Source organism: Chlamydotis macqueenii, chromosome 7 (assembly GCF_036417535.1).
Source record: "Chlamydotis macqueenii isolate bChlMac1 chromosome 7, bChlMac1.mat, whole genome shotgun sequence".
NCBI lineage: Eukaryota > Metazoa > Chordata > Aves > Otidiformes > Otididae > Chlamydotis > Chlamydotis macqueenii.
This window is the reverse complement of record NC_141562.1, coordinates 31,604,069-31,629,548: the sequence shown is the minus strand read 5'-3', so window position 1 is coordinate 31,629,548 and position 25,480 is coordinate 31,604,069. Positions and strand designations below refer to the sequence as shown.

At 36.3% G+C, this 25,480-nt stretch overlaps 1 protein-coding gene across 1 annotated transcript in view; it reads right to left on the bottom strand.

The window, feature by feature from the left end:
- Nucleotides 1-25,480, bottom strand: part of ATRNL1 (attractin like 1) — a 490,222-nt gene that overhangs the window by 336,637 nt on the left and 128,105 nt on the right. Inside the window, exon 20 of the mRNA XM_086752524.1 lies at nucleotides 11,156-11,249. Within this exon, the coding sequence (XP_086608650.1) occupies nucleotides 11,156-11,249 (94 nt within the window). The remainder of the gene's footprint in view (nucleotides 1-11,155; nucleotides 11,250-25,480) is intronic.

Sequence of the window (25,480 nt, the reverse complement as noted above, 5' to 3'; positions counted from 1 at the left end):
AAGGTTTCTTGGAAATATTCACAAAGCTTTCACTCCCCGTCAGGCAAGCAATATGTGCTTACAACTCTTAGCCACACAAATACTTGGCTGCATGGCTCCTAGAATCTGATGGACATTCTGGCCTTGTCTCTTGTTTATCTTTTTTCATTGCTGTTGTCATTGTCATGATCCAATAGAATTCTAATTACCTTTTCAGTAACAATTTTTTTAAAAAAACCTTTGATTTTTCTTACTCTAAATTGAAAGCTAATAAAAAGAACCTCCTTGTTTATGAAACATCTGAAAACTGATGGCTTTACACAGCAAAAACTGTATTTTTTTTAAATATAGTTTTGATTAAGGTGACAACAATATTGCTATAAGACCTTCTTTGGCCTAATTTCCCTTCTCAGTGACAACTCTGCTGAAGAAGTTTTGGTTTTGTTTTTTTTTTTTTTTCTCATGACAGCAGGATGAGTAGACAGAAAAGCCCTCAATTATTTTCTTTTCCTTCTATACAGAGAATTCCTTATCTTCCACCAAAGTAGTAGGAAGGTACAAACAACTTTATGCTCCACTGGAAACCCATGTTATTTTTTCTCCGCTACCTGCAGCAAATATTCCAACTTTTTAAAATCAATGTCAGGTATGGGGTGAGGAAGGAATGGAGGATTAAGCATTGTCTCCTTTAAGATTTAGAAAAAAAAAATAAGTCATCTTTTTAACTCTTAGAAAAAAAACCCAGAGGGAGTTAATTTTATGGCGTAAAGTACGTAACAGACTTCAAAGAGGGACAACTACCAAGGGAGAAGACTCGAATTTCACTGTCTCCCTTAAGAGGGATGCAATGGAACGAAAAAAAATAAAAAATAAAAATAAAAAATAAAATAAAAAATTTTAAAAAGCATCAAAACTGATCAAAGCCCAAATCCACAGAGACATATGTGCTGTAACGCTTATTATCTCACCGCCAAACAGTTAGATGCCCAGTTGCTCAAGTAGAATTCCCAAATCCAGAACAAGTATCACAACTGCCCATGGAGCAAACAGGTTGCAGGTCAGTGCCTAGGGACAACCCAGTTGGAGAGTTTCTTAGCCGCCTCTACATTCACCTAGATGTGTTTTGTACGGCTGGGAGTAACAGATCAAAACCATTTCCTGGACTTCAGCACGCATACAGAAATGGTTGGATCAGAATATTCACTGGGCAGGTGTGTGACACACAGGACATAAGGTGGACAAGCTGTTACTATCTGGAAAAGAGCTGGAATCTGACAGCAGGCATAGGGAATAGTGAAGATCATAGAATGGTCAGAGTTGGAAGGGACCTTCAAAGGTCATCTAGTCCTGCAAGGAGCAGGGACATCTCCAACCAGATCAGGTTGCTCAGAGCCCCATCCAACCTGGCCTTGAATGTTTCCAGGGATGGGGCTTCCACCACCTCTCTGGGCAACCTGTTCCAGTGTTCTACAACTCGCATTGTAAAAAAATTTTTCCTAATATCCAATCTAAATCTACCTCCCTCTATTTTAAAACCATTACCGCTAGTCCTGTCACAACAGGCCCTACTGAACAGCCTCTCCTCATCTTTCTTGTAGATGTAAAATGGTCAGGCCAGGCACACAGTGCCTGGCTGTATCAAGACACAGAAGTTCATTAATAAGGGGTAGTAACAAGTACTCTGCTAGAGTAGTTCACAGATGTTATCCTATATATGAAAATTTATGGTCTGTGAGATTTATCATGGCTCCTGTGAACAATGACAGTTTATAATCCAACCACAGCAGCATGAAAAGAATAATCATATTAACAGTTAACAGAGTGAGTGACCATGATAAACTGGATTTATTTATGATTTGTGGGGACCTCAGCCTCATATCTGGGCAGAAAGAACAGACTAAGAGGATATTTGGTTCATACAGATCAGGAGAGGCAACTGACTGGTGGAACTACGTGTTGAAAAGCAGCTGGCCTCCACTGTCAGCAGCCTCCTACAAACTTTTTCTGGCATCTGCACACCACTATGCTGGCTGTCTTACAAGAAACGCTCCAGTCTCCTTCTACATCTTCCCAAAGAAGCAGTGCCAAGAGACGGTGTAACTGCATGCACCTCTCCCACTGGGCTGGTTCCTTTGTAAGAAGAGCTGCTCATACTGATATTTGGCTTATGTTACTTTTCATAAGGCTCAGCCTCACTAGCTCTTAACTGCAGTTCTAGTCCTGGCCACAGAGAAGCACTCCTAGATGCCTTCATTGCACACCCTAAAAGATGCAATCCAGCACAGCCCTGACATTATTTTCAACTGTTAGAACTGTGGAGGAAAAAAAAAAAAATAACAACAAAACACCAACACCACAAAAAGCCCACAAAAAAACAACAAAAAAACCCCAAAACATTACATTGTAAGTCTTTGCAACCTATTGTGACCCTGTCTGAGACTACGGTGAAGTACTGTGCTACACAGGTATGTGCAATTCTGCTTTAAAGTTAGCCCTAGGCAAGATGTAAAGCCAGCCCAAGCCACAAGGTCCTTAACCCCCTCCTTAGCTGTACGGGAACAGCCTCGAAATCTCCCAAATACTTTCTAAAAATAAGCATGGAAGCTAAGGTCACAACTTTGCTGGATAACAAAAAAAAATCAGACCCAATAACAAAGCAGTTTCATGGCAGTCATAACCTTCCTCCCTCTCCTCTTCCCAGTAACATTTCCCTGGGAAGTGGTGGCCCAGGCTACCCCTGTTTCTCTTTTTCCTGTATGAGAGTAACGATTAGCATCACCCCCACACTTAAATTCATTCCCATCCAGACTCAATACATACCTAATTAAAAGCAGAATAATTGTCTCTAGCTTATATTTAGCTTTAAATCTCTCTAAATCTTATTTCAGACCTGAAGAACTTGCAAATTTTTCTATTCTTGTCAGCTCTGCTACTCCATTATAATAAATACGTAGAAGCATTACCTTACCTACACACCTTTAGACAATGGGGACTTGTCGTAGTTCAGCCCTGATCAGGACCAGACTACGCAGTCTCTCTCCCGCTCCCCCCACCCTCCGAGAGAACAGGGGGAGATGATATAAGAAAAACAGCTCAAGGTTTGAGATAAGGACGGGGAGAAATCCTTAAAGTTACCGTCACGGGCAAAACAGACTCGACTTGGGGAAAACTATTCATTTATTTTCTAAAATTAGCAGGAGAATGAGACAGGGAACAAGATAACCTCCCCCCACCCCTCCCTCTTCCCGGGCTTAACATTATCTCTACTACCTTCCCCTCCCGAGCGGCACGGGGCGGGGAAAAGGGAATGGGGGTCGCGGTCAGTTCATCACGCGTTGTTTTACGCCGCTGTATCATCGTCAGGGGAAGAACTCCTCGCATTCCTCCTCTGCTCCAGCGTGGGGTCCCTTCCCACGGGCCACAGTCCTTCGTGAAACTGCTCCGGCGTGGGTCATCTCTTCCACGGGGTGCAGTCCCTCTAGAACAGCTGCCCCAGCGGGCCCTCCACGGGCCACAGCCTCCTTCAGGCCTCCACCTGCTCTGGCGTGGGGTCCTCCACGAGCTGCAGGTGGATCTCTGCCCCTCCGTGGACCTCCATGGGCTGCAGGGGGACAACCCGCTCCACCATGGTCTTCACCACGAGTTGCAGAGGAATCTTGGCCAGGAGCCATATTACTCCTCCCCCTCCTTCTGAACTGACCTTGGCGTCTGCAGCCGTTCCTCACAACAGGCTGGCAGACGCCTCTCAGGATCCTTTTTACATCTTATTCACTTCTCATCTCCTCTCCACTTCTTGCAGCCGGGCCGGGCCGAGTTGGGCCCAGTCGGCTGCCCGGCGGGAGGCCAGAGGGTGAGGCCTGCAAGGCCCATGAGGCCTGTGCCTCCCCCTCTCTGCTCCCCGCTCAGCTGCTTCACATCTTCTCTTCCCTCTTTCTCCTGTTTTCCCCTACTTAAATACGTTATCGCAGAGGCGTTATCACGGGACATTCTGCTACCAATTGGCTCGGCCTTGGCCAGCAGCAGGTCCGCCCTAGGCCCGGCCGAGTCCACTGAACAAAGGGGAGCGACTTCTAGCAGTTTCCTACAGAAGCTGCCACCTTAGGCCCCCCCTCACTAACAAAACCAGAACAGGACTATAGCAACATTTGGCACTAAAAATTACTAGCACTTATAAAAAGTGTTCGCTTTATAACAGATACGTCCTCAGCACTAGAATTCAAACCAGGTCTCACTGGCATGTCACCTGTGGAAGACTCAGGCACCCTGCTCTGTTCCACTGCTTCACTAATACATCCTGCACAAAGCAGAACAGGTTATTCAAATGCCAATCATTGAATGGCATGGCCAGGGCACAGGAGGAACAATTTTTAAAAACAGGGTATTTTGATTTACTTATTTTGAAAGAAAAATCCAGCACCATCTATTTTTTTAAATAGGAAACAAAAAAAAAAGATATTACTTAATTAAATCTATAACCAGCAGGAATATTACCATAAACCAGCTGGGCACAAGAGACTGGTACACTGTTTGCATTCCTATTTCCACCCAGGAGTGGTTGAAAAATTGTAAAGAAAGTCTGTTTTGCTCTGCAGTTTTTATTTTTTGGAGGTAGCCTGGAGAGGAAATAATGAATAAAAAAAAAAAAAAAAAAACCAACAACTTAGAGAACAACTGAAGCCCAGTGGTGAGCAGATTCTGCTCTGTTGAGCTTGCCAAACCAAAATACAGACTTATATATATATGCATACAGTCAGTTATGGAAGAGTCTGACTTAGAAGCCAAAAGCCAAATTATTTTATTCTCATGAAAGAGAAATCCTCACATTCAAACTGCTCCCCTTTGTCCGGACAATTAGTACTGAACTCAGAAATGTAAAAGGCGTATTTCATCGGAACAGAACACCTAAGAAAATTACATGTACCATTTTTAATTCTGCTCTTGGCAAGAGACATCTTGCTAACACAACTAGTTTTACATTGCAATATCAATATTGCAGCGTTCTCCAGATTTAACACATTCACAACTGACCCACAATAAACTACCAATATACAAAGCTTTTGACTAAGTGCTTGCAGCGGCTCCCTTCGCCACCACCTCCCCCCCATTTCTTCACTGAGAACACCGCCTGCTAAAAACAAGGACGCTTCAACTCCAGTTCTTCTCCATTTTTCCAAAGTCAGGCCATTTCCTGAATAAAATATAATCTTTGTAATGTAACAGTTGCTCACGAAAAGTGCTGTTTCACATTTGCAGACAGCTTGCAACTCTAAAAGGTCCCAGAGAGCCTCATGAACTTTACAAATAATATAGTGAATACACCAAAGAAGAGAAAGTGAGCCTATCGCATCGGGGGGGGGGGGGGGGTGTTGGGGGGGGGGGGTGGGAATCAACAAAAAGGCTTATAATGACATACAATATTGTCAAAACCCATTTAAGAAAATACTGCATCAGGCCCACTGAGAAACACAAATGTTATTTTTCTTCAAATTTTAGATTAAAAATGATCTCAAATGTTTCCAGTTCCTGATATTTGCCTTCTGAGTGTTTAAAACATCAGAGTGCATTTGGGTCATGTTCTGAAGCTTTGACATTAGACACATAGTTTAAATGAAAGCTGCAATTTAAGCAAAAATGATTGATGCCATAAACATGAATTAAATTTTTAAAAGTATCTCAAGTCTTTGGCAACAATTACTACATGTAGAGAAGAAAATTAGTACATTTAAAATACATATTTAATGTTGAAGTGGAAGTTTTATTTTATTGTTCTCCTTAGCAACCTAACGATCTAGCTCTTCAAGAACTAGCTAAAAGCTTGAAGCTATCCACACAGAAGCAACCTAAAATTTTCAGGCAGTCAAACAAGAACAGAGGCAGCCACTAAATCCACCTCCACATGCAAGGTTTTGCTGGAATTCTCCACGAAACACCATAGCTAATGGAATAACATCCATAGACGAGAAAACATCTCATGTCAATCACAACCACATACATAAAACTAACAGTCAAATATGACCAAATGACAGAAAAAGGAAAAAAAAATTGAAGAAATAAAAATTAAAATACAGTTTCATTTAGTATTTTAAAGCATTAAATACTATACTTTTGAATTTCACTTTAGAACAGCACAGATGACCACAGTAACTAGTCTTAAATGGATTCTACCCTCTATCAGGAAAAGTAAGTTCTTGATAAAAGCTTTTTAATTAAACTTCCAGTAACTAGAATCTTGCTGGGTTGGTTCTGTTTGTCTTTTGAGGTTTGGTTTTTTTTTTTTTGTGTATGTATCTTTGATAAAGGAAGTTGTAATGAAGTTACTTTGTTATATGACAGCTATCAATTTTTCTCCTACCAGAAAGCAGAGCTCTGAGAGGAAACAACAGGGAACAGAATTACTCTGCTATCAGCAAATAAAGCTGCAGTGGTATCAACAGAACGGTGAATTTGACTCATAACCCGGTATATTTTTACCTGCTATTTCCATCTGGTAAAAGGAATCACAACATTCTCTGGAGGGGAATTACACAGGAGAGGACAGCTGGATATTTTAAATCTTATTCTTATGTAAATCAGACTATCAATAAGTGCTTATTTTTTATGCACAAGTCCTTACAATATTAAATAGCTTTTTAAAGTCTGCACACAATGAAGATTTTAGAAAAAAAAAAGGATATATTTTTAAAATAGTATTTTTTTAACCTCTTCAGAAGAAATAACAGTATAACTAAGAAATGAATAGTCTGAATATTTATTAGAATTAAAATGAGCAAAATATTACTTCTTTATTCCAGACTAACTTGGATCTATACATTTTATACTCATAAATTTATCCTTCTTAAAACTACATGAAATATGATACTAAAAATAACTTTTTTTTCCTCTCCCATATTTTATTTTCACCTAGCAGTTCCTCATTACAGAAGTCTCGAAGCTTAGTTTTTGCCCAGTTATTAGATGGTTTTTCCCCTAGGTTGGTTTTTTGGGGTTTTTCTTTTCATTTTTTGTTTGTTTGGTTGGGGTTTTTTTTTGTTTGGTTGGTTGGTTGTTTTTTTTATGCATCCGAGCAGACATTTTCAACATTTTAATGTTTCCCAGTTAGGTAAAATAATTATTATTCTGATTTATGCCTGGGAACCTAGATACACTAACAAGATATCTAACCTGCCCATCATTCAAAGATACAGTTTGAATACCAACAGGACAGGTCCAACAGCCTAAAACATGCCACACTGGAATGTATTTAATGAGAGATCGATTTCCTTCTCCCAAAAGTACAGCAATGGCTGTAACTGGGAAGCACAGTGCAATAAATGTTACAGTACATCTAGTAAAAACTGACAATTTAAAAAATTCTCTACAAAACCTTATTTCTACCAAGCATTTGTAACCTTGTAACCTTTCCAGATGCTCATCTTTTGTCCAGGTTTACAAGGGATGACAAAAGCTACAGACACATCTCCAGGTGAAGGCTCATCTCTTGGAAGAGTCCAGACATACTGAAGCTTTTTCAAGAACGACTTAACTACTCACGTTATTTCTGTAATTTTCACATTTTTCTTCCCTGCATCCAGTAGAAGTTCTCTCATTTAATATCAGAATTTGAACTTTGAAACATCCTCTTAGCATATTCCTTACATTTCCATAGGCCTATTCCAGAAAATTTGTCCGTGTATATAATCCTGCATATGGATTCATGTATGGAAATTTTAAAACCTCTGTAGAGAAAATTCTATAGAGGAAATAAAATTAGCAGCTAGCATATCAAATACTACAGAAATTTTTTTAAAATTACCTTAAAATAATAGTTTTCACCTAAAAATATATTTTAAGTCAATACGATTTTCCTGCTGTTATCAATGGCACATTTCATTATAAAAATTAAGGGGAAAAAAATCTAGGTATTTTTATTTATACCTGGTTTTATTGTTTTACAGTCTAGTTACTTGGAATAATCAAATCATTCTAAACAGTTCCTCCTGATTAGGGGAGTATTACAGGATTTTGCCATCTGAAACTACCTACTTAAAGGAAACAAAAATATATATATTTGGAAAAAATGTTATGTCTCATGAAAGAATACTGCAAAATAGAATGTAAAAGTATGCTCAAAACTGCTTTAGAATGCTGATTTTTATTTTAAATGCCACTCTGCTTCATGCTATATCCAACAGCACAATTCAGAAATTAATATAACTGAGAGATGAGCATACTAAAAATAAATAAATGTATAAGGAAAAACAGAGGATCCTCCATAAAAATACAAATAACTAGCTGTTCTTATGTTAGGAAGCGAAAAAGAAAGAAAAAAAAAAGTGTTGAAAAGTTTCTTTGATTTCCTAAAAACTCTGTCCCCAAGGTATATGTTGTGTTCTGCACATGACAGATATAAAAGCATCAGGGGGAAGGAGGAAAAGAGGGAGATAACATACAACCCTGCAGCTATGACTTTCTAATCAATAGGATTCTTGACAGGAATATAAATCTAACTTTCACAACAAACAGCTAGAGTTTGGAATTTTCACTGAAATCCTTATTTTAGAAATCACAGGGTTATAGGTTTGCTGCTGAGATTGCACAACAGCCTAACGACTGGTAAAAAAAAATCAATTTTTATCCAGAGCTACGGAGAACACTATTCACAATATGAATCAAGTTCCAGATTATTTATGCAGAATACAATAAAATAATAAATACAAGCAAAGCACTTAGCTGATTCAAAATAATCCCTGTCTTCTAGATAACTACTGGGCATGTATTTTGAGAGTGTAAGGGTAATTTTTACAGAGAAAATAGCTTTCTCTTTTTTTAAACATAATACAAATTGGATGGCAGTACAGCACTGGATTCAGTGATTCAGGAGTGACTCGGTTTTTATGTTCTTCATCTCCTAAAGTTCTAAGAGAAATAATTAAAAAAAAAACCAAAGATTTGACTGAAACTTCCATACATTAATGGATCACACTCCCAAACCAAGGAGAGTAAAAATGACAAATTCTAAGTGTACCATCTGATGACATGTACTAGAACTCTAAATCTGTGATTATCGGCTTTCCTCAGGATATCCACTGACCTCAAAAATGAGTCTCTAGTACTGACATTTTATCCTAGATAGTCTCCTAATACATTCCAAGTTTTATAACTGGAACCGGTCTCTTTCTACATGCACTGTCATAAACCTGATAGTTTAAAAAAAGGCTATGTAGACTATTTTTTTAAAGAATAGAGTTAAGAAAGGACTTAAGAGCAGAAATTTAATTTTTTATGTTAATATTTGTGGCTGCTTTGCAGTTTATTTTGTCCAAAAGAAACCATTTGGCATACCAAATGTCTTTAATACCACAGCTTGCCCTAGATGAGCCTTTTGTCTACCTAACAATCTAGGAAGGGGAACGTATTACATGTGACAAAACAAGGGGTTTTCAGTCTGAAATTGCAATTTTAAGTTTAGTCTGTAAAAGTACATTCAAATCTTCGTTTCTTCTATTTTGTGGAATTGCTGTCAGAAAAATCCACCACTAGAACCACCTTCTTCGTTCCAGTTCAGTAAATGGGATAAAAGAACCTTTTATGACAGATGTAAAATCAGGACAGCAGACTGATACAGCTGAGCAGTGCAACTGACTGAGACAGAAGTTTCAAATCAGAATGGAAAAAATGATGATTAAATGGACAGAAGACAAAGGGAAAGCAATAGCAAAACAGGTATGTGAAACACAGACCGGTGAAAGGTCCATAAAGAGTGCCTCAGGCTGAATGGTAGTTGGCAGAAGACTGGAGTTATGAGCAATTAAACTATTTCCTGTAGTTTGAGTGTCATGATACACAGCGGAGTAGATTTGTAGATTTATTTTTTCCCCCTCCCCATTCTTTACAAATAGGTAGAATGGCATCAACATATATCCGTACCGCACACTGGTAACCAAGCCACTCATTAACACCTATAACTGATTGAGCATTTGGACACAAAAAGAGGAAAAAAAAAAATTCTCAGTGAATACTTAATTCACTATTTAGAGATATTATCACTCTTTTGTCATGATAAAAATTCATCATTTAGCCATAATCTTGGTTTCCCATCTCATCCTGAGAGCTAGCAAAAAGTCCCAGAGGTCCCACTGAAGTAGTATATCTGTCCACACAGTTCCTTCTCATGAATACACACAGAGCCTCTGCAACACGTATTTTTGTTTCTTGACTATTTATCAAGCAGAGCATTAAGTGTAGGATCCAAGCCAGTTCATTAAGTGTATCAAAGATTAATCCGCAAGCCCAGGGAAAGAATATGCCTCACGGCAGTAGAACATAACCTCCTGGCACCTCTCCCTGCTGAAGAGGAATAAGCTGTATTTATGCCTCTTCCTCAGTTCCAACCAACGTTGCTAAGACAATTTTGGGGCCAGATACTATTTAAAAAAAAAAACCCTATAATTGCGAAAGGAATAAGGTTCCTATTGGATAATGCAGTGTACAGGACAGAATGAACTGAAAGAGCTATCTTTAAATATAAGACTATTCATAGTTAACTTTAATGTGTCATTTCTCCTCCTTGACAAGTTATTCCACTTCAGTAGCTCCTTGTTCTTAATCCTCCCATTTGTATGCTCTGTCTTAAGTTGCAAGCTCTTCCTCTAAACAAACACAATAAGCCATTCCAGTGCATAGCAAGATATACTAATAGTGCATTTGAGGCAGGTCTACACATTCCTCTGTTCTGTATTTAATGATATGGAAAAACATCTAAAAAACTGTGCACTTCAACACATTTCCAAAACTCTAAAAGTCTAATCACTGTAGATTCTGATCAACATGTGTGACAAATGTACTGAATATAATTACCAATTTCACAGATTTTTTTTTTTTTTTTTACTTAGAATAATGTTTTTAAATGCTAAAAAAGGGAAGACAACTACAGGCAATTCTCCAGTTACTTCTTTTTACAGGATTTTTTTTTTTTAATTCTGTACTGTCTGCAAAATATTACTAATATTTGTAACACTATTCTTTAAGAAAAGGCTAATATTGAACTTTCCTAAGAATTGTAAGATTCATCACTTAAACATTGTCAGGTCAATCACAAAATCAAAAAAAAAAAAAAAAAAAAACAAGAAAATGAAAAAAGTGATTATACATTAGGCATGAATTGCAGTAACTTTGGGCTACATTTAATTGTACTTACAGTTGACACTGGTCTCCTTTGATTCCCTTAGTTGTGCAGAAACATTTCCCTGTTTGCATGTGACAAATATTTGCATGTCCACTGCACGTGCAAGCTACAAAAATCAAAAAGGAAAAGTGACATTTATTCACCCATATTTCACTTTATAACTAAAGGAATTTTCACGGATATTAGTACTTCATCCTAAACACATTCCTACAAGCTGTATTAAAAACACCAATATTACTCATTAAATTATAAGCTGCTTTGAAGAATATTTCACTAGCACATCATTCAGTTTATTTTCTCTAGAGTTAAGAACCATGCATGTGTCATTTGGGGCTTTCCTCCACACCTTAAGTAACAGCTGTTTGAGAATAGCCATTAAAGTCTACAATTTCAATTGCAATACAGAAAATTACTAACAATACATCTTCTCTATACAAGGTGAAATTCTGACCAATGGCAAAAGCAACAGCAAAATTCCATTAGTTTCAAATATCTAATTAATCAAAGTATTCTTGCAGATGTTTGCAAAAATGTCTGGTATAATTGGAACTCCTGCTTTTGACTAAAGAGAACAAAAATAAAGCTTTGAAACCATCTGAATGAAGGCTAGCTAATACTACAACTACGGTCCACAACAAGAATGTTCTAGGGAAAAAAAAATAAATAAAAAAATAAAAAAAAAAAAACACACACCTTTAAAAACTCCTGAACTTTGAACTGAAGGGGAATCACAGAAACATCATTATCACTTCACTCCTTTTTAAACTCCATGGCTAAAGTAAATCACTGCACAGTACTCAATGCCACTCTTGCTGCCTGATTGATTCTCATCTCAAGACAAACTTTTATGTTCCAAATTCTTGAGCTTTTCTTTTTGCTTTTCCTTCTCATGTTCATACAAATGACAGTCTTGTTTACGCAGTCCTCCCTCTTCTCTAACCAAGCATACAAAACTTAATAACCTCCCTCTGGTAAACGTGTCAGTAAGTTCCCACATCATACTGGAATAATTACTTGCTAATATTCATGCTACATTTAAAGTCTTTCTTTAATACCAAGTAACTCTAAAGCTACCTTGATGATCATATTACACTTTCACTGAGGTTTTAATTATGACTAAGTTAAAAGATTTAATATGTGGGCTCCTGCTTGGGAACAGATATGATGCTAACTGGTGACCTGTATACAATAAAAGTTTATTTTCCACTTTATAATCCTAATATTGAATTTCTATCAGACTGATTTTTAATGTTCCTTTTCTTATTATAAGGAATAATACACAATGAATACTTAGGTGACAGTGTCCCATACCATACACTCTCTAATCTCTCTGCTCCAGCCTAAGACAAATAGAAAAATAGGAAATGTAACAGCCAAACTAGAACCACAACTAAACATAAAGATATTATTAACAATACCTCAACATCAGGAATTCTACAATTTGTTCAGCCTTCAGAACTTTAGCCAGCTGAAGCTGAAGGACCAGCTCTTAAAGAGGTACTAGAAACTCAAACTGTCTGCAAGAAACAAATACCAGATACTCTCTTTCACAATACAGCGTGTAACAACATTTCTGAACCACACCTACAGTTACCACAGAGTGCTAAATTTTGTAATTTTGCTATGATCCTGACACTCTACAATAAATGCTCATTAAATTCCTGCTACTATATAATCAGTTATATTTCCCTAAATCCATCCATGTTTTCCCCTCTACACTTATAGAATGATTATTTAGGCACTTCAGGCTAGAAAAACCTCTTCTCAAAAGTTAAATTTAATTTTGCAACTCTTTGCTATACTTTCAGTGAAAAACAAAGGAATATATTCCTAACAGCTTGTTCTGCTTATGGTTAATTGCTCTTAACAGTGATGCACCATTACAAGACAGCACTAAAGTTATAAAGGAGCTAAAAGTCTGCATTCCAAGTCATACTCCAAAAGATGTCAATATATTGAACAAATACAGAAGCTTTACTTGAGTAGCTTTTATTTAGTAAAAGCATGTAAACACTAAGTTATAAAAGCTTTTGGACACTAAGCATCTTTATCACCTTTTTTTTTTTTTTAAAAAAAAAAAGGGTAAAATGGATTATATAGTAAAAGTAACAAATGTTTGAGACTTTGTGGAAGGGCAAAACCATCTCCTTTGGCAGCTCAGACATGACTTGTATCCCCAATCCATGGAATTACTGATAAATCAAACTTCTCAACACCATTTATCCCCAGCCAGCACCGTTACCTAAATCAAATCAGCACCTATACAGTGCACTTTACTGTACTATGTGCTCACTCACACAGGAGTCCACAGATGCACTCCTCTCCAACCAGCCAAGTATCTCCCTCCATTTAAACTGCATCATACTTTAGTCACTGCATTCTGTCTCTACTTCTAGAATTTTCTGGACTTATACCGAAGAACTGTTAAATAACAAAAATCTGAATATTTATTTTCCCATTGACTCATCTAAATGTTGACCTGTGCGTATTCATAGTACACACAAAGGATATGTTCATAGTTCGGTCTCTCTCACCAAAAACATGAATATGGCTGCTCTACCTCACCTAATACACACGTGAAGCTTCTATAGCGCTAAGATCAGTCTGGCTGGAAAAGGAAAAGAAAGGAGGAGATGAGGACACTCAGAACCTTGTATTCTTCGTTCCTTGTCAATGAAAAAGCTAGTTCTGACAAGCCCAGCAGCTAATTTTCTTCTCTTACAAGATGAAGAGCAATTACTATCATTGATCAAGTTCCCAGCAATTTAACTGTTCTCTGGAAAATACTTTGAAAAAGGACATCAGGAGCTAATCACTTTTACATTACTTTAAAAATCTCATCTGGACAAATTTTATTTAACAGCAGTAACTGCGTATTTTAATTAATCTCAGGCTTGCAAGTCTGTGATGAGAAATGGATTCCTACCAGTCTGTGAAACTCTATATGGAGAGTAACTCAAAAACCAAAATAAATATAAGGCATCCCTGCTGCTACTGAAGCAAATGTGAATATATGTTATCAAACAAAGCAACAGCAGAAGCAGGACAATATTATAATACAGTCAATGGAAGAATTCTTAGATGTATTATCCTTTTAGATGCCTCACTGCTGGTTTTTTTTTTCCCACCAGCCTACTTCCAAATAATACAAAAGAAATTATGAGCTTTGAATACAAACTATGTTTACTAATTAACAAACTGCAACTTAAAGCTACATCTTATTTCAAAGTAGCACAAGATTTACATCATTCTTCCATTACCTCAATATTTCCATACACATCTCTCTATATTTTCTTTAATATTTTCCACTTTGTTTTCTCTGTTTAACCATTGTCTGTGAACAGCTTATCTTCTGATAGCAGTGGAAGTCAACAATATATACCGTAGCTACAGCAGTACCTCTCACAGGCTAATCCTAGTAGAAATATGCCAAATATTGGAATCAGTTTTAAAAGCATATTTTGTATCAATCATTCTCAGCTGGCAGAAGTCAGCACAAGAGATGCAATTTATATTTTCTTTTCTTTTTTTTTTTTCTTGAGCTCCCACCCCTCTCCACCCTGAGGCATTTGTTTTCAAGGAAGGAGGCTTAAGTTCCAGCAGCTGCAGCTAAAGTCTGTATCAAGTAACATTTTTTTCTTCCAAAAAAGGACAGTTATCTTTAATGTTGATCTAACGAGATGCTTAACATGATTTTTCTTTGTAAGAACTCCCAAAAGCTGAAGAAAAAGGAAATAAGAGTTAAGAGTTAAAATGAAAGCTATACTTAATACTTCATATTTCAAATGCTTCTTTCTTTTTCTTCCTGTATATTTAATAAAAGGTTTAAGAGTTTGAGTAGAACTGCAGGGTGGTAAGTCAAGATTTCTGACTGAAAATCCCAGGCTCAGACTACTTAATGCTAGATGGTGGGAGGATCATCTGAGACACCAGCAAGGAAAACTTCTGAGATCCCATTTCTGTGCCTTAGAGTTCTCCTACAACATTGCATTTCCTGTGGTTGTGTATGAAGCTAGTTAAGTCATCCCACTGAGAACCTCAGCAAAGAAGGACAGCTTCAGCTTCTGCCACACTCAAGCATTTTCACAAGTTTCAGCATCTTTTTACTGATTTCCTTTCTCCTATTTAGTTCCCATGTCCTTTAGTGGGGATTTTTGATAGCCATGATTCTTCCACACATTCTGTTAGGCACAGTGTGAATATTTTGCCTTGCCACATCTCAGAATTGATGTTAGGTTGAACAGCAACACATTCTCTGTCATGATTATGCTTTAAATAATGTCCAATTCTTAGCATGATTTTATTTGAGACACTGTCAGTGGGCTTATAAATAAAGGATGAAGAATACCTACACAGAATTGCCTCGTTAAGAGAAATTAAATGTAAGCAGAAACAATCTTTATGTCTTTGAATAGGGATATTGCATCCCAAATGGAAAGACAGAAACAAATAGAAAGATATCACTGCTTACAAATGCAGTAGGGAAAGGTTCTCTAAACTTGATAATTTTTTTCCCCCATATATATATATGGGGTTTTTTTTTAAAAGAATCTAGAGTCAACTTTTGGCACTACTGTCAAAAAAAAAACCACACCACCAACATAGAAAACTAGTCCTACCAATGCCACTATATTTTTTGCTGAGTACTGCCACACGGTATGTAGTACAAGGCTGTTTGAGAAGAGACATGACTATCTACAGGGTACATCAGATTCAGATTCTACTGCTGCACAACATATTCCTGCACTCATAGCAGCATCATACTGAAACACTTTCAGGAAGTTATGATGACACTTAACCTCTCTCAAATCTTCCCTGACAGTCATTAATGCAGTGAACAGCTTGAAATTCTGCTTTAAGCAAGTTTAATATACAATAATACTCTTAAAGTCTTATTAACTTACGTTCACATTCTCTATTTCCTCCTAATTTAAAGTACTCACATTCAGTATTCAAAATTCAGAAATGAATCTCTGCAAAGCAAATTGGTTAAAACAAAATATACAGATTTACTTCTCTCAAAAAAAAAAAAAAAAAGTAAAAATCTGTATTCCAAAACACTACTGACTTCAAATTATAACAGTAAGTTAATTCCAGGCGATGTATTTTCACAGTGAGATAATCACACCTCTAGGATACAACAGGGATTGACAGTGTATCATAGCTCCTTTCCCCTCACTGGAAAGAAGTACATCTGTCCCTCTCTATTTCATCTTTCACACAGCGCTAAGTTTTTAATTATAGGGACAAGCTTAAGACTCAAAATAAATGCCAGCTTCTGCTGGATTTCAGAACCTTCTATTAGGCAAGAATTATCACTAGCCTTACAGCTTCCAAAATAAATTGTAGCACATGAAACAGAAAAACTTGTTACCAATGCTCATAACTTCACTTAAAGTTATAAGAAAAGATAGGAACTAGAATTGTCACAATTTTGTGTTTGAAAACACTCAGGCATAGAATATAGACATACTGAAGATTATGATATGAATATATCTTCAAAAATGAAAATATATTTTAATTCAAAAAATATATTGTACAACTCTAATGGAGACTTCACTTCATATTGCAAATTCCTGCCCAAGCATGTGAACACTCTTTAAAACAACTTCCAAAAATTTATACAAATTATATTATAGATATTTTTTGAAAAATCGTATCAGCTACAAAAATTCCTCTTGCAATAAAGATGAGAAACTTTAGATGCAGTATTTTGGAATCATTCACGCACCTCCATCATGTCTGAGAAACATGAGTTAAGTATGCAAGGTTGACCTTTAATAATTAGTTCTGATAATTTTTATGTTCTAGGTATAGATGCACATCAAAAATTCAGCCCTCTGTAAATGCTGGAAATGATCCCCCAGATTGACTGGCAAGATTTAAAGTTAACATCTCATTAACATCAAGAATTTTAGTACAGATAATGAATGAACTTCTGTAGCAAATCTCCCTCCTACCATGCTTTGGTTTGTTTGTATCATATCCTGTGTCCATTAACTCAATTTCATAGGAATGAAACCAAACTAGAAGATGGCCACAGGACCACCAAGGTGACTGAGGGACTAGGGCATCCTTCATATTAGGAGAGGCTGAGAGAGCTGGGATTCAGCCTGGAGAGATGTCTCAGGGGGGATCTTACCAACGTGCATAAGTACCTGATGGGAGGGAACTAGACTCTCAGTAGCGCCCACAGACAGAACAAGAGGCAACAGTCATAAATTAAAAAACAGGAAAATTTCATTAAAAAAAAAAAAAAACCACAACACTTTTTTTACTGAGAGAGTGACTGAGCACTGGCACAAGTTGCCCAGAGACGTTGTGGAGTCTCCATCCTTGGAGAAATTCAAAACCCAATGCTCTATTGCCCTGGGCAACCCGCTCTAACAGACTGTGCTTCAGCCGTCTCCAGAGGTCCCTTCCAACTTCAGCCTTCCTGTGACTCTGTGATTATTCCACACTCTCACCTTGAGGACTCCAGCCATTTATAGTTCCTCTATATCATCCTACTCCCAAACGAAACCCATAAAACATTTACTGTGGGTGTTAGATGCTGTTAGTAAACGTGGAACTCTAGAGATGGGTATAACAGTGCCGTAACACTGTTGAATCAGTGCAACCTTTCACAGTGCTGTAGGTGCACGTGTACTCCACCTCTCATTTGGATAGAAACAGCGACTACAGACCAACTTCACAAGTCCTCCTGTACCACTGTATGGCACTCCGCTGCTACTTGCGTTTATATCATGCACACACACACTTTTGTTTAAACAGTTATTTCAAATACTTAACCATTTTATCATCATTAACTATTTTAAATAAATAATCTACAGCTTGCAATAATAAACCTGCTTAAAACATGTAATCTTTAATCTATTTTTGTTATTTGTTAACTGAAATGATGATACTAGAGCTTATAAAAAAAATAAATTTAAAAAAAGTATGCAAAACACACCACCCTAGCAATTTCTACTCTATTTTTAATGTAATAGAAGTTCACAGTACCCTTTTGTACAACATGTAGATTCCCAGTGGAACAGAAAGATTATACGAAAACAATACAATCCAGTAGAGTAAATCCATGCTATAAAATCACAACCCTATAGAATTTATTAAATAACAAATCCACAGCATGGTTGACTCTGAATTGCTAGCTCAGCATATAAATGTTCTTACTGATGCTGACAACAAAGCAATACCCATCACTATTTCCATGAAGTATGCATTGCAGACAACTGAATTTAAAAACACTTATTGCTTAGCCCCCATCTCCAACATATAGGTGCAAGGGCAATTTTTCCTCTCAAACAGAGCTCACTAAAAATGGTACTTTAACTTAATATGTTTGCTTACGTCAAAGATAACTAAGCCAGTAGGTGCACACAGATAATTCCTTTAAGACACCTTGCTGATTTTTTTATAAAGGAAAGCTATGACACTGCTATTAAATGCAACTGTCATTTCATAGTGGCACAATTAACCTTTGTGACAAGTCAGTCTTACTAGACTAATTAGCACATGTATGACTAATCTTTTTTTTTCATCCTTCATGGTTTATCTTGTGATTTATCTTTCTTTGGTCTCAAATCAAGTTGGTTTTTATAGTACAATAGCAGCACAGAAAAAAAAAAAAAACAAGAAACATAGCTATGTGCATTGACATAGCGCAAAGGAGTGTGACACTATACTTGTCTGAGAGGAAAAAAAAAATTTGGAAATCACAAGTGAACTTTCCTCACATTTTTAGACTGATACGTGCATTGCAGAAGTAGATATTTATTCTTAAAAAAAAAAAAAACAAATAAATCTCGAAAAGAATCAACAGGCCAATTTTTGTCACAGAAGAAAAAATTTATTTTGGTTATACCAACACAATCCTATTGCAACCTTCTCCATTTAAAGGTTTGTATTTATTCTTATCTGGTTTTACATTTTGGCAAAATAGCTCTGCAGTGCTTGTCTTTCATTACTTTTCAGGATGCATACTTAAAACACAAGAAGTAAACCGATTTTTTGTTTGTAATAAATACCTCTCAAGCAATCATACTAAATCTGCCCTTAATCATCACCAACTAACATTATAAAGACAGCTTGGAAAAACATAATTTTGTTTTATACAAGTAGATAATGAAAATGAAACACAGAAAATTAACTCTGAAAGAGAGGAGACTTTTTCTTGTTATGAACTGAACAGAATCTTAAACAATTAAGAGGAGTCTTGCTGTGCCTCACTCTTTCTTGCCAATATTGAACTGCAGTACTGAACTCTAATAGCTTGCTCTTGGGATCATTCAGGAATAATGTGGGCAGTATTTTCTACTGAAAAACCACACCAAACCAAAACATTTCCAGGAAAATTCAAGAACTAAGTATCATCAATTTTATTTTCTCAATATTAATTTGTGTGAAGAAATGAATCTCGTACACTTACTTTGAACACATAAAACTGAAAAATTCCAGGTGAAAACACTAAAAGCACTTTACTTAGATAAGTTTAATGTGTTCTACTCATCAGTTTCATTTTCATTCTTGCTAGTTATTCTTTTCATTTTTAAATATAATAAGACATGTTATTAAGAAATAAAGAGACTACCAGTATTACAGTCGGTTAAAAGCTGCAGGTTTTGTGAGTTCAACTCAAAAAGTAGACTATCTGATGTATAGTACAGTTCCTTAAGTATGCAAGCATTTAAAGTGTGGTTTCTTTCACATGCCTACAAGATGAAAAATATTCCTTAAATTACTCTTAGGTTTTTTTTTTGTTTGTGAAGAGGCTTCTTACATGATAATATAAAATAAAATTAGAATTACTTAGGAAAAGAAGTGATTTCCGATATGTCAGACTAAAACTTTTACTAGGTTTAGTAAAAACTAAAAGTGAGTTTTGTTAGATTTATTTTCTAAAGGAAAAACAAGAAGTGATTACTTTGGATGCCTTCATCTTTGCATATCCAATATCAGATGTGTTTAAGAAGACTTTTCCAGACATCAAAGGCTTAGTATATACTTTTTCTAAATTGTAGGTTTTTAAATTTTCTTGAAAAAGGCAATAGCTTCTCTAATAGCCATTTTGAAAATTTTGCCAAAAAACCCTCCCTTTCATCAGACAACTGCGTTTTTCCCCCTCTCTCTAAAAGAATGTAAAACTTCCTAAATTATAACAGAAAAATAATCAAAGATTATTATAAGGCAGTATAAAAAGCAAAACAATTTGAAACCACTCAGTAGCTGTTCATAGTAGCTTTAAATGTCAACAGAAAATTCTAATCTAAGGTGAAAACCAACTGAAATCAACAACTGGTGTTGCAATTATTTGTGTGTATTTGGTCATTCAGAGTAAAAGTCCAAAGAAGATAAATACCTTACAGAATTATCAGACAAAAAACCACCACAAAACGTAAAGAAGTCAGAAAATCATTTCCCTCTGTTAGCACTTAGGGGATACAAAATATGACTGATTTTTAATGCATTCAAATGTGAGTGATGGTTTTTTTCCCTTAAAAAACTAATGTGGTCTGCCATTGTAATGTATTGCATTTACCACTCTGAAAATGAAGGCAGAATCAGCTGCAATCAAACAGAAACGCCATTACAAGAGTTTTCTGAGAATCTTCACTCTACCGGTTGGAAAATTAGTTGCACAATGCCTCAAAAGGTATTTTCTCAACCACCTGCAGGGGATTTCCAAGACCCCTTAGGGAGAGGGATGACCATTCCAATGCAAAATGACTGCTTCCCGACTTTTCTGTCCTGGTGGCATGATCACATGTAAGGATTCCAACAGGTATCTCCACGGTCTCCTGTTACACTGAGAGGTTTTGTCATACCTCTATGATTGTGTCTCTGATCTAATTTAAACTGATGGGTACATAACCAAATTGGAAAAAAAAATATTTTAGGATGTAAAATCACAGTCAATGATGGAAGATACCATACTGCATGTTACGGGTCAGACTGACCAACTGTCAGAAAACATATTTACGGGATTTTCCTGAGGAAGGTTTACAGAGATGCTGGAATTTCTCTCTAACTGCAGATGTCTCTGTATTCAAAACTACAAGAATGACAGGGAAGCCGTGTGCAGCTGCAATAACAAGAGATAATGAGAGCTTCTCAGAACCTATAAACATCTAGAAGGGTAGATTCAGAAATTAAAAACAAACAAAATGCTTTGTTGTTTTTTTTTTTTAATTTCTATTGCATTTGGGAGAAGATTACTCTGTCTCTAATCAAATGTAACAGTGATTTAAGAAAATGTCATCTTCAACTTACAACCACCAACCCTCAATCAGAGGCTAGCATCTCCTCAGCCTAGACACAGTAGCTAAGTGAGCTCTTGACATCTCTTTCAACACCAGGTAAAATACGTTTGCTTATAAGAGGCAGATAAAAATCACTGTATTTCTGGACAGATAAAAGTTTCTAAATCATACCCTGCCTATCTCCTCTGGGAACATCTTTTGGAAACCAGTGACATTACAAATTTCATTAGGAAGGCGAACATACTGATATACAGCTCATACAGCACATCAAAAATACATTTCATAAATATTCCTTATTCCAGAAAATAAATTTATAGCAGGTAAGCCTGGAAAATACAAAAATAAGAATGAATAGCAACTCATTCATCACAGCCAAAAACTATATTGCGTAATAACATGCAGGAGGACTTGATCACCAACATCAGTGAAAGCAATAGAACTGCCATTAATCCTTCTGAAAAGATAAAATAAGCAGAGAGATAAAGGAATATAATATAAATCAAACTACTGTACCTCTTCAATATCTACAAAAGTAATAAGTGGTGATCAATTAAAGGATGTCTGAATTCTTAGTTCTCAGCCTAAGATGCTGAATAAGCACAAAATGCCTGCTACTCAAACAGACTAAGATAGCACAAGCTTTTGCCATTCTTGTTACAAATTTAGATTTTTTGTGGCATAATAAAGATTAAAAAATTAAATATGTAGTATTGATTGTACATTTGTAAAATATTAGAATTAGGTTTGCAACCTTATTTCTTTTTAAAAAGCTACCTCACGTAAATCAGAATCAACTTTGCTGGAGGGTGAAAAGTTACATTTACGCAAAGCAAGACACTGTAGAGCAATCAGGCTTAAGGAACAAAGCTATACTTGATAAAATTGATTACTAGACATGCTACATAAACATTGCGGTTGTGCAGGGTGGAAAGAAAATTTGTTACACAAGAAAAAAAAATCTCCTTTAGAGGAGTCAAAAAGACATTTCAACTAACATATTTTAATCACCTTTAAGAATAATAAAAAGAGTTTTAACCATCAGGAACTGCAAGACCGGGTTGAACTTAACGTTACCTTCTAATTATGGTGATAAAAAAAATCATGTCGTTTTGAGGGGAGGGCATGTCCCCTCGGACAGCTGACTCGAATTGACCAAAAGGATATTTCATACCATATAACTGTTGACTTGATTTGGTTTGTTTTTTCGCCCCTTTTTCTTTCCCTTGCTACACTGTCTTTATCTCAACCCAGGAGTTTTCTCGCTTTTGCTCTTCCTATTCTCTCCCCATCCCACTGTGGGAGGGCAGAAAGTGAGCGAGTGGCTGAGTGATGCTTGCTGCTGCCCAGGGTCACCCCACCACAGTCAGTCAGCAGTTCTGTACAAACACCAACTTTTTCAATAGCAATCCTAAGCTGATGCTTGAACCACTATTTTCCCATGCTTGCTGTTCCTGAAATCAGAGAAATATCCTGATATAGTAACTAAAATCAAACTTAGAAAATCAAGATTTAGCTTTTAAAAGTTGGGTTTTTTCAGCACTTGACAGGAGGTTTGTAAAATTCTTCCATATTCAACCAAGAAAAATCATCAAAAATATTAATATGCCGAACAGATATCCTGTCAAAACCTTACAAAATCTCATAGCCACCCAAATAATCTCTCTCTTTAGTTTAATTATTAGTAACATTACATTCAACAGTTTCTTCTTTTTTTTTTCCTCCTATGAAATTATAGACATCTAAACAAGCTTGACAATGACAATTTCCTTGAAGTATAACTCCAGGTCCTTTACCTAGGATTATTCTGAGTACAAGTAGGTTACGGAGGAAAAAAAAAAAAAAAAAAAAGTATCTATAAAAAGGTTTCTAGTTTTAGTTGAGTTTTTGCTTTTTATGTACAATTAATTATGCTAGAAATCATACTTTATAATCTACAACAAAGCAAAAAGAAAATTATACGTATACACAACAGCAGCATACTGAAAAGTTTGCTTAGCACTTTTGCTTGGCAGTCAAAAGAGAACTGGAACAGAAATTTGTTGAAGTTGTCTCTTTGAAGTTCCTCAACTAACTTTCTCTTACGACAATCCACTCTTCTGCATTAGTACTATGGGACTTATTTGGAATACATTCTGATTGCAGGGAATTCCCTCCAAAGCCCAAATACAGGTATTTTATTCACTCAGTATTCAGACTTGAACATTGTGCAATAAACAACATTCACTAAAGGAAGGAAAATAGTTTTCAAATCACCTTTGGGGAAAAAGATGGTCCTAGCAGAAAGAAAGAAAGAAAAAAAAAAAAAAAAAAAAAAAAAAAAGGAAGAGTGCGTATTCTAACAATTCTAATAATCTTTCTATAAAAATGAAATGGAGCTTCTTTTGAATACTCTATCGTGCTATGATCTCTTTTCTTCATATTTCACATACTAAGAAGCCCTCTACTCTACCTACTATTAAAACCAAATTCCAACATTTTAGTTAACATTCAGTGGTTTTATTCTATAATAAGGTATTTTATAAAAACAAATAACTGGTATTAAACACTTTAGAAAAAAATGAAAAAACCAACAAAAGATCACCTTTATTTTGTTTGTATAGGATAAATAAAATCTTTTTTTTCTGCTGGAATTTAGCACCATATGTGAGCTTTCTTTTTTCTGAATAACCTTACAAGTACAGCCTCTTATAACAGAGTTTTACTACGAAGTTGTGACCACGGTTTCTTAGAAACTAAGGTACAGGACAAACAAGTGAAGTGGATTTCTTTTTTTTTTTAAATTTGGTTCCAGTACCTGAAGACAATATGAAGATTCCATACTCTTTTTCACTCATCTCCACCATGTGTACATTTTTTTACATAAAATGTCTTCCTTCAGTTAGTTTCCTGGGGTCTGTATCAAAGGCTTCTGATACACTGAATATGTGTTATTTATGTGAATAACCACAAAGTGTCTGGACTAGAAGATGCTTTCGATTTTTAACTACACAGACTTAGTCACTGTGAAATACTACCTTCCATAGGACTTGTGGCTCCTAAATACAAGATTTTGGACCAGAAAACTTTTCAACACAGAATTCCCATGTAGAAGACAAAAGACAAATTTACAGCTGTCTACAACAGCAGTAGAATTCACCTACTTACCTCAATCCTGATATCAAGTTAAATACTGAATATCACTTCAATAGTTCCATTAAAAACAGATAAACCAAACTCTACATAGCGATGGAGCTTATCTTCCACCCTCCTCAGTTTCACAGCGGTGCAGGTGCTGACCTCTATGGACAACACTGGACAAAAGCATCCAAACTCCAGACACTGTGGCACAGGCAGAGTCAGAATAAAATGTACAGGAACAAACATTTTGAAGATTGAAGTATTATTGCAAACAGTGGTGGAAAACACCTTCCGGGCAGTGGAGCTGATTCACACCAGAACTTTCTAATTCTCAGTATCCTGCCTGTGCTAAATGCAGCACCAAGCCCGTATCCCCCTGACACCAGAGGAGCAGGTTACCTTCGACTAAGCGCTAATACCACCAGGTGTAAGAAAGCTTACAGGGTCCTGTTTTCTAACTGCTAGCAGGGAAGTATTCTTGGCTTGTTTGTGTTATCTTGACAAAAATATATCTTTCACTGCTTCTGTATGACACTTTCCTTTTAGGCCTGTGCTGCATTCTAGGGACATGGGTGCAGACGCCCACCTACTCCAAAAAATGCTGCCGATATCACCACCCACTGAAAAGCATGAAAGACATCAGTGATTACAAGACGGCTTAAACTTGATCAAAAATTGAGACTCCTATTAGTGTTAATGCGACTTGTGTGGCTGAACACATCACAGCTTCCCCATTTTGAAAATTTAGATACAATAGATAAACCATTTTAAAAAAAAAAAAAAAAAAAAAGCATAAAATTGTGGGGATTTTAAGTCTCTTGGAAATAACCTATACAGCATTTACTACAAAACTAAATCTTGTACTCCAGCTTGTTTTTAATTTACCTGACTTCAAATAAGCAATTTTATATGGCTGCCAGACTCAATGGGAAGAAAGATTGATGATTGGCTGAGCGTC